This window comes from Ostrea edulis, chromosome 2 (genome assembly GCF_947568905.1).
Source record: "Ostrea edulis chromosome 2, xbOstEdul1.1, whole genome shotgun sequence".
Classification (NCBI taxonomy): Eukaryota; Metazoa; Mollusca; class Bivalvia; order Ostreida; family Ostreidae; genus Ostrea; species Ostrea edulis.
This window is the reverse complement of record NC_079165.1, coordinates 69,549,507-69,569,039: the sequence shown is the minus strand read 5'-3', so window position 1 is coordinate 69,569,039 and position 19,533 is coordinate 69,549,507. Positions and strand designations below refer to the sequence as shown.

The 19,533-nt window shown below is 34.3% G+C and overlaps 2 protein-coding genes across 14 annotated transcripts in view; one reads left to right on the top strand and one right to left on the bottom strand.

The window, feature by feature from the left end:
* The window catches only part of LOC125679478 (5-hydroxyisourate hydrolase-like), an 18,425-nt gene extending 11,515 nt beyond the window's left edge, over window positions 1-6,910 (bottom strand). Inside the window, exon 1 of one of the 4 annotated variants that reach the window (XM_048918728.2) lies at window positions 6,763-6,910. In XM_048918728.2, coding sequence (XP_048774685.2) covers window positions 6,763-6,773 — 11 coding nt within the window. In that variant the 5' untranslated portion in view covers window positions 6,774-6,910. Of the gene's footprint in view, window positions 1-4,669; window positions 4,814-6,762 lie in introns of those variants that run through there. The other 3 variants (XM_048918729.2, XM_056157118.1, XM_056157119.1) reach the window with 3 other exon arrangements.
* LOC125679466 (kelch-like protein 3) overlaps window positions 1-19,533 on the top strand; it is a 24,754-nt gene extending 5,221 nt beyond the window's left edge. For 2 of the 10 annotated variants that reach the window (XM_048918698.2, XM_048918699.2), the window contains 8 exons: window positions 8,178-8,279; window positions 9,493-9,699; window positions 10,348-10,943; window positions 12,585-12,810; window positions 13,649-13,933; window positions 15,185-15,261; window positions 17,061-17,238; window positions 17,908-19,533. In XM_048918698.2, coding sequence (XP_048774655.1) covers window positions 8,192-8,279; window positions 9,493-9,699; window positions 10,348-10,943; window positions 12,585-12,810; window positions 13,649-13,933; window positions 15,185-15,261; window positions 17,061-17,238; window positions 17,908-18,089 — 1,839 coding nt within the window. In that variant the 5' untranslated portion in view covers window positions 8,178-8,191 and the 3' untranslated portion in view covers window positions 18,090-19,533. Of the gene's footprint in view, window positions 1-8,069; window positions 8,090-8,173; window positions 8,280-9,492; window positions 9,700-10,347; window positions 10,944-12,584; window positions 12,811-13,648; window positions 13,934-15,184; window positions 15,262-17,060; window positions 17,239-17,907 lie in introns of those variants that run through there. The other 8 variants (XM_048918696.2, XM_048918697.2, XM_056157116.1 and 5 more) reach the window with 6 other exon arrangements.

Below are 19,533 nucleotides of genomic sequence, written 5' to 3'. Positions count from 1 at the left end.
TGTAGATATGTGTATAGGAGATAAGTCCAAGATAACAGATTTTGAATCATTGCAACAGGTTGAGTCAAAAGTTAAAGCATCCAAATGGTTTCCCTCTACGAGTTAATTTTGGGCACTGACTCTAAATTCAGTAGTCTATTAAGTACCGTGTGTAATGGTTTACTTCTGCCAGATCATATATTACCTTGTGCAAGATTATCCAAAACATCATGGTTGTGAAACGTATAAAAGTTTATGATATTAAGACAACAAACACTGAATGGCTATGGGAGATATTCCAGCCAGTGAGAAGTTCAGCAGTGATATTTTTATTTTATGTTATCAATTTCATGTATCTATAATTATATACATATATATGTGTATGTTTTTGCTTTTATTTTCACTATATTCTATTTTTTATCGTACATGTATTTATTTTTTAAATCCTATGTAACAGGTATATAAGCAGTGTAGGGATGTCAAGTGATGCTCTTTATTGGTAGGAGAAATGTGGGAGCCACAATGTTTACTGTGATATCCAATATTTATGAGAGAAGAAAGACAACTGGTATACACTAGTTTCCCGTTGTTTTTCTCAGGCTATAACAACATTTTTGGCTAGTTTTCCTATGACAAAACTTTGTTTTATTAGACTAGAACTACACTGGTATACAGTTATTCATAGTGCAACTACAAAAGAGCACTGGTCAGTATTATACAACTGATGTGAAGTGGACTAATAGTCAGGGGCAGATCCAGAAATTTTTTAAGGGGGGGGGGGGGTACCATTAATTTTGATTTTCAAAGGAAGGGGTTTTCACCCTCAAAATGTGTTATTTTTAACTTTTTAGTAAAACAATTTCTAATGAAAAATTGGGGGGGGGGGGGGGGGGGGTCCAGGGGTTGGAACCGGTCCCCCTCTGGATCCACCACTGATAATGTGCTCTGCAAAAAACCATTTCTATGTTGAGTTGAAAGGTGTTGCATAGTATCTGTGCTATGCCTAAGCTACTGTGAAGCATATGTGCCTCTGTGCATACATTGTAATATTGAGTTATATGGTTACATGTACCTCTGGTTGTACTGAAGGGGTGATAAAGGACCCTTCAAATGGCCAAACTAGAAAACAGGTGCCCTGTGATATCTGTCAATGATACAGTTACAACTCAACATGTATATTAATACAGAGTTGTAGTAAAATTTAATGTCTTTGAACTTACATTGAATGATAAAAAAGAAGTTTACTTGGTAAAAGCCAAAGAAAATCAGAATAGTATAGGTATAGTTAAGGCTGCACTTAAATCTTGAGGTAGTTAAATTTTCTTGAAACTATACATGGCATCACAAATGATATTGATCAAAATATTGTTAGAAGTTCATCGTTGGGTACCAATGGCTGCATGATTTCGTATTCTACTCATCATGAGAAGAAGACGAGATCAACCGTGGGTATCTGACAATGTTAGACGTTAAAGAATGTATGAAAATCAAATGTCTCCTTCAATAGCATTAGATGTACTTTTTGTAGATTGATTGAAAATACCATGTAATGAATGAAAAGGAAGTATTATGATTGCTTGCTTCATGCTTTTTCTTAGTGGAATTGTGTATATGGGGGGGGGGGGGGGGGGTAAGTTAGATTTTATGCTGATTAAAAAGTGTTTTTAAAAATACATGGTAGATTTTAAAGTGTTAACTTTGTGTATTTATACAATCAGTTTTAAAGTATTTGCAAAGCTGTAGGTCAGGATAGATCAGGGTACAGATTGAGGTACTATATATACTGAACACCATGCATACTTTACATGTTGCATTAAATTGAATTGCCAAAGCTATATATTCTCAAATTTTAAATAAAAAACCTGAAAGTTACTTAGTGTAGATTAAGTGAAAAAAAAATAGGACAGCTACAAAAGTTCATAGGTATTTAATATCATCATTTGTTGGGGGCCATCTTAACCCAGGAGTAATTAGCAGTTTCTGATAATTGTATCACAAATGATGTTGTCTATTGTCGACCCCTTCTGTATTTGTACTCCATTTGATATGATGCACATAGTCATTGTAGAATAAGTAAATACATGAACACAAAATAGCTAGTTTTCATTGTTTGATTCTTCAGAAAAAAATATGTACATGCACTTTATTAGTAATTTACAAGTCTACCTCAAGGTGAATGACATGCAGCAATAACATATACCTATGTAACTCATCAGGCATTTTTTTCATGCATAGCCAAAGTTATCAAATATTCAACAGATAATTAATGAATTTCATCTTTGAAGATTTTGTATATAAAGTCAGAACTTACCAGATATACAACAACAGTAAACCTGAGGTGCATGTTTCTCATTATATCGTACTACTGGTGTGTGTGTTTCCCAGTATTTCTACCAAGAGTGACAGACTGGTACACACTGGTCACTGTGTTAAACTAACATTCGTGGTTGTGTCCAGGTGCTATGTTTACACAGGGTTGTCTACACAGCTACAAATAATGTCTTAAATGAACTGTTCCAAGTTTGATGATCCGAGCATGACTTTTACTTGAACTTAGGGAAATTCTGGTGTCATGCAAGGCCAACGTTTCTTTACATAAACTATACAAACTTTGTATACAGTCAATATGTTTATATTGGTATTAGAACTTTAATTACTCTCCCGCACCTGCAATGATAAGGAAGAGAATACCTGTACATCATTGATGACTTAACTCAAGGTCAGGATCGAGAAATACCCCCATTACTATTCAAATTTCAAAGTTAATTCATGGTAAAAATGAGAAAAAGAAAAATACATATCATGAGTTTCATGGAAGGAGTAAAATTGGATACAAATGGATTTGTCTTGTCCAGTCTGATTAGATTTCATCCCTTGATTTCCCCGTAAACAGACCAAGGCATACCTGCAGATGATCCACCTCATAATGATATTTCCTTTGGTCTTTTGTTGCATGTAGGTATAAACAGCAGTATATACAGTTGATGGCTTGTTAAAGGAACCGGTGGGATTCGAATGGAAATAAAGCACACGTATGTGTGTTTGAGTGGATCCTAATTTTAATTTCATTGGGTCTTGATGCATTATCTCAAAGACTTTTGTAACTTTACTGATATTTGATTGCTATGAATATGAAATAGTATGGAATATCAGATTTAAGACAATTAAACTCCTTACAAAATTCTCACTGCATATAACATGATAATTCATATACACATCTGTAGGGAAAATGTATAAATTTGTATCTCCTTGAAACATAAAACATGCTACATTAAATGCTTGTGTATCATGGATATGGATATAAATAATTATTATATGCATGTTCAGTGTTTAATTAGACTCATTTACATAGAGGGAGTTGAGTATGTTGAAAGTAAGGTGTGTGGGACTTGTTTGTCTTTTTTTGATTTTGTATTGTTTGCCAAGTTTTCAGATTATGCAATATGCACTTCCATGTGTTAACAGCAAGGGTAACTGTTCACATACAAACAGTTTTTGAATCTTAATTCATCCTTTTGAATAGTTTTATGTTTAATTTAGTAAGAAGTTTTTTTTCTGCATTCTTAATTAACCTTGTCTTCCTTTTGATGATTTAATATCATTATCTTACAACAAAGAGAGCATATGCAAGCAGTGCATTTTATGTGTATAATATTATATGGATCCTTCAATTCAACCTCAGGACTTGATACCATATATTGTTATGGTCAAAGGAAGACAATTTTACATTTTAAAGTCAGGAAGTGAAAGGTCATGTATAGAGATAATACATGTGGGATTGTGTGATGCAGTAAGTTTATAGAATTAGTATTTTTCAACAGAGACTCAATATTCTGTACTTTAACTGGACAATGGTTAGAGAAAAACAATTACATTTTGAGTTCAGAGGGTCAAGGTCATAATGAAATAACCAATGTGGATTTTGTTATGATATCTTTAGTATTTTTCAACCAACTGCAGACTTCATATTTCGATCATTACTTACAGAGAAAGGTACCTACCAAATCTGAGGTCAGGAGGTCAAGGTTACGAAGACAAAATGACTTTGGGATTGTATAATGATGTGATACCTCAATCTGTAGACCTTATTTTTGGTGCAGGGTAGGGAGAGGGCCCTGCATGAATTCTCACAATTTTCTTGGTAATGATGATATATTTGTGTATGAATGATGAGATGTCTCTGTTACAAATTCTAAAATATAGTACTCCTGATTTTAGATGATATATTAATGATAAAATTTTCATTTGTTCTAGCTGTTCCATTTGTCAATGAAACATATACAATTTCGTGGAAATATATTTTCTTTTATGTTGTTTGGGAATTTAACAAATGTAGAACATATTAAGAGAATTGGAAAATCTCCCTTGCCATTCCACACCTCCTCATCAAAATCATATAAAATCTTAACTGTATGATGATCTGTTTCACAAAAGATATTTATGGAATAAGTGCAATATTTATGGAATAGAATGCACATTTGTATGAATATTCATTAGTTGTATTTATTACAAATTTTCATGCAAATTACATAAGAAATGTTGCCTGGTAACATATAATACCAGTGTATACAAACAGACATATAGCAGCATTTGATATGTAACATGACTTTTGTATCTTAATTAACTTGTTTTATTATGATATGCAAAACATGTTCTTGTACAACAACAGAGTAAGAGGAAGAATTCTTACCTTATCAATATGTTTGATACAGTTACCCATGTTTGAAATGGCATCTATAATTTTATAATTTTACATAGCTATTCCTCTGGTATATAGTATCATTATTATGGACTGTTGTTGACTTGCATTGTACCATAGCAACCTTTGTAATGGCATGTGTAGGAAAGTTACAAAAGCTATCAGTCACAGGTATTTATTCTGATAATGAACAAATTTATCTTTGCTGCATTTCTTTTATTAGCGGATAAATAACAACATTCCTTAAATCTTGGCATGAAACATTTTTTCTGTGTGCTTGTAATAGAGACTTGTCCACTGTAAAACTTATTACACAAAAACAAAGACACCTTTTCTCCCAAAATACTACAGAAGAATAACCATACCTCTTTTCAGTATTTTCTTATACTAGACACTGTACTACTATCAGAGTATAAACTAAACACTGTAATACTGTCAGAGTAAATAAACACTGTAATACTGTCAAAGTATATAAACACTGTAATACTGTCAAAGTATATAAACACTGTAATACTGTCAGAGTATAAACTAAACACTGTAATACTGTCAGAGTATATAAACACTGTAATACTGTCAGAGTATATAAACACTAATACTGTCAGAGTATATACTAAATACTGTACTACTGTCAGAGTATATAAACACTGTAATACTGTCAGAGTATATAAACACTGTAATACTGTCAGAGTATATACTAAACACTGTACTACTGTCAGAGTATATAAACACTGTAATACTGTCAGAGTATATACTAAACACTGTAATACTGTCAGAGTATATAAACACTGTAATACTGTCAGAGTATATATTAAACACTGTAATACTGTCAGAGTATATAAACACTGTACTACTGTCAGAGTATATGCACACTGTACTACTGTCAGAGTATATACTAAACACTGTAATACTGTCAGAGTATATGCACACTGTGACACTGTCAGAGTATATACTCAGCAGTATGATAGTACTGCTTTAAAACATAATCAGTATATACTCGGGGTGTTTTGATAAGTACAGTGTACCTTATTCATTCTTTTATGTTTTTAATTTGGAGTGCACTTTTCTCATAACTCAATATCTCGTTTAGGAGTTTTGTTCAATTCTTGAGAGGTCTACCCATATAATAGTACATGAACTGTATTAGAGTCAAGACACTGGATGCTAGCTTCATATTATCATACAACAATATTCATATAAGGAATTTCAGCTGGCTGTTGAATATTCAATGTAATTAGGAATATCAGCTATTACTTTTAAGTTTTCAGTAAAATTGGAAATGTCTCAGCAAGTTGTTGAATATTCATTGAATTGGGAGTGTTAGCTAGCTGTTTAATATACAACATAATTAGGAATATCAGCTAGCAATATTCAATGTAATAAGGAATATCAGTTAGCAATATACTGTATATACAGCATAATTAGGAATGGCAGCTAGCAATATTCAATGTAATTACGAATGGCATCTGGCAATATTCAATATAATTATGAATGGCAGCTAGCAGTATTCAATGCAAGTAGGAATATCAGCTACATGTAGCAATATCAATGTAATTACGAATGGCAGCTGGCAATATTCAATGTAATTACAAATGGCAGCTAGCAATATTCGATGTAATTAGGAATATATCAGCTAGCAATATTCAATATAATTATGAATGGCGGCTGGTAATATTCAATGTAATTACAAATGGCAGCAAGCAATATTCGATGTAATTAGGTATATATCAGCTATAGCAATATTCAATATAATTATGAATGGCGGCTGGTAATATTCAATGTAATTAGGAATGGCAGCTAGCAATATTCAATGTAATTACGAATGACAGCTGGAAATATTCAATGTAATTACGAATGACAGCTGGCAATATTCAATGTAATTACGAGTGACAGCTGGCAGTGGTCTGAGTAATTAGGAATGTCAGCTGGCAGTGGTCTGAGTAATTAGGAATGTCATCTAGCAATTAGTATATTATTCTGCGCTTTGTTAAACCATTCATATTAAAGGTTTTTGACAGTCAGTGCACCGATTTAGATTAGACAACTTTGTATATAATTTGAAGTTTAGAAATGAAAGTTGTACTTACATATTGAACATGGGTATTTAGTTGGGAGGTCATATTCTCTATTCTCATCTCTGTAATTCACTGCTTAAGCCAAAATTACAAGATCTAAGTTTGAATAGCCCCCAAGACTGTTAGATATATCAATGTTTCTTGTGTTTATATAAGAGAATTCAATGAGCGTTGTGAATTAAATTGAAGATAAGGAAATTTTATTTACTCAGGTAGCCCGAAACTTGCATGTGTGATTTTTTTTTTTTAAATTAGTGCAAGTAGGATATGGGTTCAAGAACATATACATTTTTTCTTTGTTTTAGCTTCATTTTGGAAGTGTTTGATATTAATCATTACAAGTCATATAGAGCAATTTATATTGCTATTGAATTTTATTGGATTGATCCCTTCATATTTGGTATTGCTGATCAAGAGCACGAGTAATTTTCAGATATTTTGTGTGTGCTTCTATGTAAAAAAAAAAAAAAAAAAAAAAAATCCTCTTTGATCTGAAATCTGCTTGATTATTTTTATAATTGATAATTCCTCTTAAGTTTCCATGGTGAAAAAAATTCTTGGCAGTAGTAAGCTGCAATATTTCGAAAGTTTTTCCCCTGTTTCTCTGCAAACAGCAATATCACTAATTGCTAATAAACAAAGAGCAAATACCACCACAAAATGTTTTTAAGATTCTACAGAAGTGGCTAAAATTTCAGACTAGTGTAGAGCTGTATCTTCTCAAAGTTTATAAACAAATGTCAGCATGGGAAGAGATGGTCTAAAAATAAAACCCAAACAAAGATGTTTGAACTCAAAAGCATACCTAAAGCTCATCCTAAATAGACTGGATAGCAAGTGAAAATTGAATTATCTGTTGCTAGATTCAAAATATGATGAAAAAAAAGTTTCTTTTAGCAGGTAAACTAAACTGATTATTCTTGGAAAACTTGGTGAAGCTTACTGCATGGTTTATTATCTGACATGTACACACTTGAGATAAAATGAATTCAAAACATCTTTTATTTTATGAGTTTAATTTTAGATCATGGATCAAATGAAAGTATTATGTTTCTTTAGCATATATTTTTGGTATATATTGTGTTCATGGTTCATTTTAGATTATAATGTAATTTCTTTGTGTTGGTCTGCTTTTATTATGTTGATATAACCTTGAACATGTAGTAGTGCAGAGTTTTTTTTAGTCAAGGAATATTCAATGAAAACCCACTTTGTATGGTGAGGTTTTGGGCAAATCATAACAAGAAACTGACAAAACTTACTTGGTGTGTGCCGGCCACTTTACAATGGTGGACAGCAAACAAATGTTTTTATCCTGCATCCTTCATATAGTGTGAATGTCAGTAATTCAATGTTTCATGTTTCTCAGATTGCAGTATTGTGGATATACAGATAAAGTACTGATATTCTCATTTTCTCCCAGACAGGTCTATTTTAAGAGATGAGTAATGGGGGTGGAGTGTCACTGGTGCACACAAAATCATGCAGCCTCTCAGAAGATGCTCTGGCTTTGCTGGAAAGTCTTCCAGGTAAAACAGTCAAGTAGATATGCAGTTACATATACACATTTTTATAGTTTTATGTGATTTTTATTATGTTGCCTGCAAAGCAAGGAGGAGACAAGGAGTTTATTTGTCCAATGTCCGTCTGTCGGGGTGGAGTTGCTCAGCTTTACAATAAAGCATTTCTTGGCTGAGGCAACATGTACATCAGAACACAGTAGTCTCATTTGTTTATGATTCTTAAGAACTTTCTGATGGATTGTAATGTGGTTTGATTAATCATATTGAAATCGCATTGGAAGTGTCATGGTCTTCAGTCAAGGTCATGTCATCATGGCGAAGGTCACAGAACTATATGATGATGATATTGTGCTGATACTGTAACTTTGCATCCCTTGCTACGATTTTTTTGTTGTGTGATTTTTAGCTGGCCTATGACAGAGGGGACTGATGTAGGTTTGAGTAGCTGAATTTGAAAGTTGTATTAAGTAGCATTCATTTATAAATCCAGTGATGCATGACAAACTACAGCTAATGTCTATACGACAGGTCTGTAACAAGAGATTGGGGAAATTTTGGACATGATAGTTGTATACAGCTCAATTGATTGCAGTAAAAATGTGGTTATGGTCATTGTCATGAGACTTTTGAAAATGTTTTCAAAATATTTACCATGGGGCATAATTTTCGATCTGACCTCTGTTGTGTTGGTGCATTGTGCTATGTCCTTTGACTGTGTTATGAAATGCCCTACAAATATCATACTTTATCTTGGTCATCAGAGGTACTCAGAATCGCAGGAATTGCAGTTGTCTGAAATTAAACCCAGTAAACTTGTATGAATATGTCAAGACGGTCAAAGTCAAACTATGATGTTCCTATGACATTTTCATGAGCCCCCTGTGATGTTACAAGACCAAAAAAAAACCCAAACATTTGTATGACAATCAAGTGATGCTCAATTCAATTGCTCAATATACAACAGGGGGTATGCAAAGAATGATGTAAATGTATGTATTATTATTTTATTCAACACCTTTGCTAGTACAGAAATAGGGATTTATATGTAGTTGAACTTTAGATCCATTGGCGCTATAATCTACAGATTCTTCTATGACCATTAAATTTTTTGATCATGTCATGTTCAGAGTGTGTTGAGCATTTGTGAATAGAACCTGTCCAGAATGTAGAAAATTTGTACTTAAGTGAAAGTATGTTGTGATTGTGTTCTTGTTTGCAGGCTTGTTTCGTAGAACAGATGGGAAATTTTTAAGTGAGTATGTTTTTCGAGAACAATCACATGCTCTGACTGTGTTACATGGCCTCAATGAACAGAGGAAATCAAATACGCTTTGTGATGTCATAATCTGTGTGGAGGGGGAAAAATTTGCCTGCCACAGGAACATTCTGGCTGCTTGCAGTCCATATTTTTTGGCAATGTTTACAGGTGATGATCTAGCATAAAAAGGGTGTGACACATGCAGTGAAATATTTCATGTGATAGAATGTTCACAAAGAGTTTTTTTTCTCTCCAAATGCATGAAATGTATGATGCACAATTCCTGTATCCCAAAGATAGTTTTACATGAGTTAGAGTTACCTTTCTTTGCCTGAACATTTTTAGGGGGAAACTGCATGGTTAATTTATCTATGAGCCAGAGCATGAAACTTATAGAAACAAGTGTAATGCAGTGATGAATATAGGGTTTTTAGAGTAGAATGTCTTCCCCACAGGTCATGTCATTGTCAGAGTGTGTTGAGCATGATCAAAACCATAAATTTACACAAATTCATTTCTGAGTGCTTGAACATGCAGTACAACTTTTAATGGATTTATAGCTAGTGTAAAAAGAATTCAGTAATTAGTATGGTATCGTCATTAGATATTTCAGAATTTTATTAATTAAGGCCATTTCTGGAAATAGTTTATCTTGTCATGCATGCATACACAATAGATATTTACATGTATATGTATACAGGTATCTTGTATATTACAATTTGATCGAATTCATCTGAAATGCAGTTAGTAATTAAGATAAATTCATCTGTTGATAATGCAATATTGAAAAAAAAAATCATATTTATGTTTTTTCAGGGGAAATGAAGGAGAGTAGAGAGAAGGAGATAAAAATAGATGGCATGTCTCCTGACATAATGAAACAGCTAGTGGACTTTGCCTATACAGCAGATATCTCAATTACACAGGAAAATGCCCAACAACTTCTGTCTGCTGCCAATCTGGTACAAATCCACACCATAATACAAGCTTGTTGCAACTTTCTGGAAGGTGAAATGGACCCCAGCAACTGTCTGGGGATCCACTGCTTTGCTGAGGCACATGTCTGCGATGAACTGAGTGACAAAGCTAGACAGTACGTCATCCAACATTTTACCCAAGTGGCCAGACAGGAAGAGATTTTGCTGCTTCCAAAAGAAAAACTCATCGAATTCATCAGCCAGAATGACCTGAACGTTGGTTCAGAGGAAGTGGTGTTTGATGCCATACTGAGATGGGTGAAACATGACCCCAAGCACAGGATTCCACAGCTAGCAGACGTCCTACAGTATGTCCGTCTGCCACTGGTCAGTCCTTACTATCTCTTTGACAAAGTGGACTCTGAGCATCTTCTGATGACAGCACCAGGCTGCAGACCTTTCCTGGATGAAGCCATGAAGTATCATATCCTTAAGGTTCAATTACAGTGTTTTCTCAGCTCATTTCAAAACAGCCTTTTTATTATTTAATTAATTAATTCAGTGAGTTAAAAGAACTTTAGATTTACTTTGATAGTATATCTTACATTGATCCGTTTATTCCCATCTGTCTAAAATGTGCATTTAGAATGCATTATTGTTTGGGAAGTCTTGGCTGCCCATGCAAACTCCCAGTTATTCTCCTGAAAAAAAGGTGAATTACTTCACATTCATCCACGATGATGAGAAATGATGTAGTCATCAGAGAGATGAGACAAGGGCTCCACTGTGACTGCATTGTCTCCTCAGCCTGACAGCCATGTCCAGATTTTAATCTTTGGTCCCTTAAATGTCAGCTGCACAAACCTGCATGTGCTCTGATAAACATCATAACTGTCCTATGGGTATTAATCAAAGTGTTTCATGTGGTGCCTGAAAGTAATATTACATTAAGCAGAATTTAATTTTAATTCATAAGGCAGGAGTGAGATTCAAAATGTGTTGGGTGCACAATAGTTATAAACAATTGTTTTGTTAAAATAAGCTTGTGTAAAGTAAAGTCCATTTGCTAAAAGATAATATCAAAGTTCATTTGAAAAAGAAATGGAGAAAAACCATGTTTGAAATGTGGATTTGTAAATTGTGTTTGTCACTGTAGTAGTTGGGGCTATATGGATCGTGGACATTGGCCTGGGTAACTCAGTGGTTAGAGCACCTGACTAGTAATGCAGGGTTCCCGCGGGTTTGATTCCCAGTCCAGCCATAGATTTTCTCCTTTCCTATATTTTACATTTGGTGCCGTTGACCACCCTTTGACTGCAGATGAAAGAAATTCCTGCTAGGGGTGAAAAAATCTGGGTTGTGTCTTTAAGGGCAAAGACAATTTAAGGAGAGAGGAAACTGTAATAGTTGAGGCTATTTGGACCGTGGATATTGGCCTGGGTGCTCAGTGGTTAAGAGCACCTGACTAGTAATGCAGGGATCTCAGGTTGAGTCATTGTCCAGCCAAAGGTTTTTTTCCTTATTTTACAGTCACCAAAAGTTACATGTAGCAGTATAAATACACCTGGAATGAATATGTATCATTACTACAGTAACTGATCCGAAGAGTCAGATTACATCAAGTTGACAGGTGTGGATCATCACATCTTGTTTTATTTGATGATCCATGCCCGTCAGCTCACCTGATCTGACTCTTTGTGTGTTGTTTGATAGCGGATTATCTGTTCCTGTCAATGAGACATGATCCAGCGCTTCGGAGCAAGTTACTGCAGTAATGATAAATTTGTTATACAAATGTATACCCCCTTATGTATTTTTAAATAGACCTTTATATGATAATTAATGTATTCCTAATTAGCAAAAATACAAACATACAGTGAAATTATTTTTGTGCACGCAGTTCTGACTCGTTTGATAATTTTCCACAAAAACGTACATTGTTGTATTGTGATGTCATCAGTTTCAGAGAGATCAGACCACCGCTGTGTGATGATTCAGAAAGTATGTAGAATCAATCTGTGAATTTAACAGGATCAAAACACTGATTATTGATGGGTATATGATAAATATATGTGTGGATGGTGTCTGAGAAAGGTTAGCCTTATGTATGTACTTATATAACAATTTATTTCATAGGACAGAAGAATGGAAATGCTGTCACCAAGAATGATACCCAGACAATGTATGGCTGTTGAGACAGTGGTGTACATTACTGGGGGTGAAATCTACAACAAGAACTATCTGAACTGTGTGGAAGGATACAATCTGGAGGGCGGCACTTGGGTCAAGTTGAAGGACTTGCCGTTTTCTCGTTGTCATCACTGTGCTGTTGTTTCAGAGGATATGCACATGTACATTGCTGGTTAGTTATTAAATCTAAAGTAGAAATATTCAGGGATGTTATGAAATGGAATTAAATCTAAAGTAGAAATATTCAGGGATGTTATGAAATGGAATTGAAAAACATTCAGCAACTGCAGTTGCCTCAATGAAGTTTAAAATGATGCAAGAAAACTTCATATTTATAGCATTTACGGAAATTAATACATTTGAAAAAATCCAAATCAACGAAGAAATGAAAGTACTTAAAATGACTGACAGTCTTTTTAAAAAGGCCTGAGCTTATAGCAATAAGAAGTGCATAGAGACCTTGAACTTGGCCTAGCATCCTAAAATCTATAGGTGTCTTCCTTCATTGGATTAGCAATACATGTGCTTCAGTATTTTGACCTTGGCTTTGACATGACCCAAAAATTTATATGCGTATCTTCTGTAGATCGTAGTCCAATTTATCTGAATATAGATCCTGTTCACCAAAACACACAGAAGTTATCGAGTCACTCATTCTCATCATTATTCATAATCTTATTACTTTAACCTATGACCTTTTTTACTTAAAAATCTGTAGCTGTCTGTATCTTACCACTATGCAGTATTTATGAAGTCTGTTGAAACATACACAAGTTATCACTTCACACAATCCCAATATAAATATCTCATTTTAATCTTGGCTTTTGACCTTATCGCAAAGTCTTTAGACTGCAGGTTGAAAAATAATGGAAATATTGTGTCACAGAAAAGCAATGATCAACAAACAAATGGACTCGGTGATTACGATGGGGTCCTCCATTATGAGTATGGTACCCTAATAATGTCACTTTACCAGACATGTATGTTTTATACTTGTGTAAATGTTGTAGGAGGGTACAACAAAGAAAATGTGGTGGTGAACAATGTGATGAGGTATGAGAGATACCTGGACAAATGGATCAAGGTAGCCTCAATGAACACACCAAGAGCAAAGCTAGGAATGGCCACCTTAGATGGCTACATTTATGCCATAGGAGGATATGATGGGACCTCCAATTTGTGCTCTGTGGAGAAATACTGCCCACAGACCAACCGATGGACTTGCGTCTCGCAACTATCACAACCTGTGGCAAGAATCGTGGCTACTTCTCTCAATGGGTATCTGTATGCTGCTGGTACGTGCTCATTGAATAAAAGTGCTCACCAAACTCCAGCTATTTAACAATAAAAATGACAAGGCTAAAATATGACTGAGAGATTTGTAATTTTACCCACTTATTAACTTGCACAACTTTGGATAAACAATTTTTTTCTCTCATATATATGTGTACTGTACTGGGAAAATGATGGTGTGAATATAATGTTTGTCCAAGCCTGCTCTTAATGTTGCCTAGAAAAAAAACTGAAGAATAACCATTTTATTTCAAAATTTTGAAAATAGTAGCAAAACATCGTGTTTGTGATGTCATAATTCTGGTTTTAAGTTATTTTGATCAAATTGAGATTTAAAACTGAGTTGCATTGGGAAGTGTTCTCTCTGATCTGTCCCACTGAAATATACAAGGTATTGTTTGAAGGTTGAAAAATGAAAAACAACCAATCAGAATTGTCCCTGTTGTTTCATGACAGGTTAGTAAAACCAACAATAAGAACTGTGCTGGAGTGATGAAATGAAGTTGATAATGGGAGAAATGATTCCACAGAAATAGAAGAGAAAATATAAATAAAAAATATTCAGAAATTAATCACTATTTGCTCATTATTGATTCTGCATTTGCTTTTTACTCCCACTGCACTGTGTTAGCTCTGCATTCTTTGTTTGTTATTGTTGACTCAGTCTCATTCCAGGTTTGCTCATTGTTTACTTGCAGCAGTAGAGCATTTCATGAGCTCTGCTAAGGGTCCAGCATTTTGCAAAGGATTATGAATATACTGGAAATTTTTTCTTTAAATGTAGAAGGCTACAATTTGTTACAGCAGGTGAAAGTTTGTTGAAAACACAATCCTTCAAACCAGGATGTAATAAGAGTTTTACACTGGAATGCACATAAAAAAATCACTGAGAATATTCTTAAAAGAAGCACATAGCGACATATTTTAGAATTGAATATAATTTGCAAGCATTACCATGCAAGATAGGAGGGCTTTAGTCATCTTCTCATTAAGAAGTGCAAGGCTTTAACCACTTTAGATTATGAACATGTTCATGCATTATAAATTCAGTTTTCATTGTTGAGAAAACAGTTCTTGGCTTAGGCTATAAAAAGAGGCTTAAAATGATTCTAATTTTCCTTGTTAAGAGCTATGTGACTCAGGTGTCAGAGCCTTGTGTCCTAGTAGCATTACTTGTTTTCTGAATACATTTTTCTCATGCAGAGAAGCTATACAAAATTTGATGAAGTATGTGTATCTGTTGGATTTTACAGGTGGAGTAGCTGATCCCTCGGATCATTGCATGAATACTTTTCAAAGGTACAGCCCCATTGATGATTTTTGGGAGCAGGTAAGAAATAAAATGTTTGCACTGCTCATTTTGATCAGTTCATAACATGAGGTAAAATCATCAAAGTTAGGAGAAATTAAAAATATCATAAATTCAAAACTGATACAGTGACATTTATGAACTTTACAAGTCAAACTCTCCATCGAGGCCTCATTACGTCACCTACGTACAGACCTCTCCTATGTGACGCAGTACAATATACAAATTTGTATATTGTGAGTCCGCGATTATCACGCGGGCAAATAACAATAAAGAAGTAGTTCGTAGTTAAAAGCTTGAAAATATTGACATTAAGAGCATTAATATATAAGCATGGATTTTATTTTAAACATAAAATTATCAAAGATCATTCAAAGGAAGGGATACTCTGTTGAAATTATAGTGTTTAATGTTTACGTTCTTGTTCTTGAACTGTTTACGTTTGACGTTATGTTTTTTTTTTCATCATTCTACAGTGACGTCACATAGTATACGCGGTCTAAGAATTTGCTATCCCATAATGCCTAACTGGAAGAGATTGGTTTGTGAGCAAACGAACTCTGGCGGAAGTTTGCTTTACAAGTATGACATACCTAAAACAGAAAGAAAAATCCCCTTGTTGATTATAGAGACAAAGAGTCGAATTGAAAAATTACATGTACTTAATGGATTGTGTTTTATCTTATGTTTATACATACAGATCAACATTGTTTATGATTACTTTTATAAATTCATTTGAACATCAAAATAAACCAAATACTGGGAGATGGCATTATGTTGTATTGAAAAACATTAAACACCTGCACTCTACCTGATAATGATATTTCATATGTGGGTTGGTTATTTGTAGAAGAGAACCCCTATTGATTTTTAGGTCAAAAGGTCAAGGGTCAATCCACTCTAAATATAGGAAGATATTTTCTGCCCATTATCTTGAGAACCATTTCCTTGACAGACATCAAACTTGGTACACTGGTACATCGTAAGGAGATGACCCCTATTAATTTTGAGGTTACATATATGTACATGGTCAAAGATCAAAGTGGACATAGGAAGATACTGTACGCTCAATACCTTGAGAACCCTTTGCTTGACAGACATCAAACTTATAAGACTGGTACATTCTAAGGAGTAGATGACCCCTATTGATTTTGAAGTCACATGGTCAACAGTCTATTATCTACTCTGGACATGGGAAGATATTGTCCACTCCATATTTTGAATTGTTTTTGGCACTACTATCAGTTAATAACTGTATAACCCTTTTAAATTTTGCACCAAGGGGGACATATATGTTTTACAAACATTTCTTGTTATTGGAGTGTATGATGTCAAAAGCGACATTGATTTTTTATTTAACCCCAAAAATTAAGTAAATTACTAATTTTTCTGAATGTTTCCCTTTCAGAAAACATACTATATTGCTTTAGGGAAGCAAATATTTTTAATACACATATTTAAATGCAATTAAAAGATAAATATATAGTTGGTCCAAGCCTGTACTACCTGTTTGGGGGTGGGGGCGCATAATGAATTAGCCATTTTGTGTGAAAATGGCAGGAAAACATCTTTATGATATTGTAATTCCAAATCTAGGTCTCCATTTTGATCAAATTGTATTACACAATATGTACTTATTTTGAAGCTACAGTACAACTGTCAACTTTGGTCCTCAAAAATAGTCCATTTCACATATCAAAAATAGTCCATTTCACACATCAAAAATAGTCCATTTCACACATCAAAAATAGTCCATTTCACATATCAAAGCATCAGTTTGTTTGCTCAAAAATCTCTCTGTGTTTCCTTCTCTTTGACAGCTAGCTCACATGCCTACCCCCAGGGCACTGAGTGGTCTGGTATCGGTCAAGGGGGTGCTGTATGCTGTGGGAGGAATACTAGATAACTCCTATGCCTCCAGAGAACTCATGTCATATGACATGGAGGGAGACACATGGACCTTACTGCCACAGATGAAAGAAACCAGATATGATCCTGGTAAGTGTGGACCAAATACAAAACACTTGTTATGATCTTGAATCTACATTTTGTCGTCAAGGTCACTAGGCAGTGTGATAGAAACTGTCGTCGCTGTAACTTTGTATCTATCCATGCTGTGAATGACAGCAAAATCTATTAAGATGTTGCCTGTGGTAAAATGAATTGAGGTTATTAACTAAGGTCAAGGTCACAGGGCAATCAGATATTAAAGTGAAGCTCCTTTGTATTGTTTTATCATGATCTTGAATATGAAGGTCATATTGCCACATTCAAGATGACAGCTTAATGAAAGGTTGAAATACTGTCTGACCTGTAAGTAAATCATTCTTGTGTGGAATGACGCCATACTTGATACATGTATGTTGTTGTCCAGGACTTAATGCGGTGGTACATGTACTTTGATAATGAACCACTTTATCTCATCAAGGTCAGATTAACAGGTAAATCATATCTGAGCTACATTATTGCAATACATTGTACTTCATGTAAATAAATGTGTCCGGTCATCCCAGACTTCATAGGTAATAAGGGGCATATTTGGTTTTGGATTTTTTAAACCCCTATGTGTTTTCTCAAGACTATCATCATGAGGTGATTTCAGCAGTTAAGAAATCTGAAAATATTGTCAATTAGAATTTCAAATCACCATTACATTTGTTTGTGTAGGAGTTACTACAATGGGAAGCAAGATCTATGTGTTGAGTGGACATGACGGGGAGAATTCATTTTTCTCCAGCATTGAGGTGTATGACACGGACACTAGCAGGTGGTCAGAGCTGCCCATTCTCACTCTTCCATATGGGAGGTGCAGATTTACCTGTGTCGCCATGGATACTAAACAAGCATGATATCAATTCTTGATGAGGATTTCTTATAGGGATAAGAAAATATCTCTTTGAATCAACAATGATACAGTCTGAAATATATATGAGATGAATTTTGAGAAATCAAAATGGAACATACTTTTGTACATACATATGCATGTAGTTGTAACAAGTTCCTGCTCAGAAATATGTTGGTAGTAGAGTGCAAGAGATGGTGTGGAAGTCTTGAGATGTGAAGTTTTAACTAAGACTGTGATATAAATGTTTGTGACGTGTTCCTGTGAATATTTGTAAGATCCTTCCAAATGACAAAGAGCTGTGATTTTGTGTACGTAATATAAGCATCTGAGTAAGATTTATGAAACAAAATGTTAAAATTGTTTCCCGTGAAAACTTTGGTTGAAATATACTCTTCAACATATGTCAGAGACAACATTTAACATATTCTAAATGTCTTGGATATGTACATAATTTCCATATCTTTTATATTTGCTTTTTATATTTATTTATTTTTATTTTTTTTTGGGGACGTTACCATTTCAGTGTTATTTTGTATCACCAAGATGTAAGTGCAAATATATTTGTATCGGAAAGTTATTTGAATATGAGTCCAGTTTTAGCTAACAAAGAATTTATTTGGATTACATGCTTTTGGCAATATGACAGTGTTATTCATATATCTACATGACTTGTATATATTTATTCATTTATATTTGTGAATTACCAAAAATGCCCAATCTGCTTAATTGGTGTTCCAGGGAATACCCATCTGTCTGCGATGACATCATTAATCATGTTCTAATTATATGATATGACCCTCACCCAAGGAATACACATACTAAATGTAAATATGAAAGTTCTACTCTCTTAAACTTAGTAAATTCTATGGCATTACAAACAGGTGAATGGACAGACACACAGTGGATAAAGTTCATGTGTCAATGAATTGGTGATGTACAATTGTGGCGAATTTTGACCTTGATCTCAATGAAGGAATTGACCTTTAGAATTTACATTGCATTGAGATGAATCAAAGCGCCCCCCCCCCCCCCCCCCCCCCCCCCCCCCCCCCCCCCCCCCCCCCAATCTTTCTTTCACATGGAAAGAACTTTTGTACAAAACATGCAACATACATATAGATGTATATATATATATATATACTATTATAGTTATATCTTCATATATCTAGTGTTAGACTTTTTATTCAACTCTGTAATGTAATGTGCATTAACTTTGTATTCCATGATTTTTGCATTTCGAAATCAATGTGAAATGGAAGCTGATGAGGATTTTTGTGAGAGCCTATTGATGGGTACTAATGTAGTTAGTGTAATGTCCCACAAGGTGTGCTCATTCAGGATGGTTGTGTTGGAAAGAGATACATTCCTTAAGTGAAGTGCAATATCATTTACTTGTTGTGTAGGCCATCTTGTGCATTTGTGATAAATAATAAATGTTGTTGAAGCAA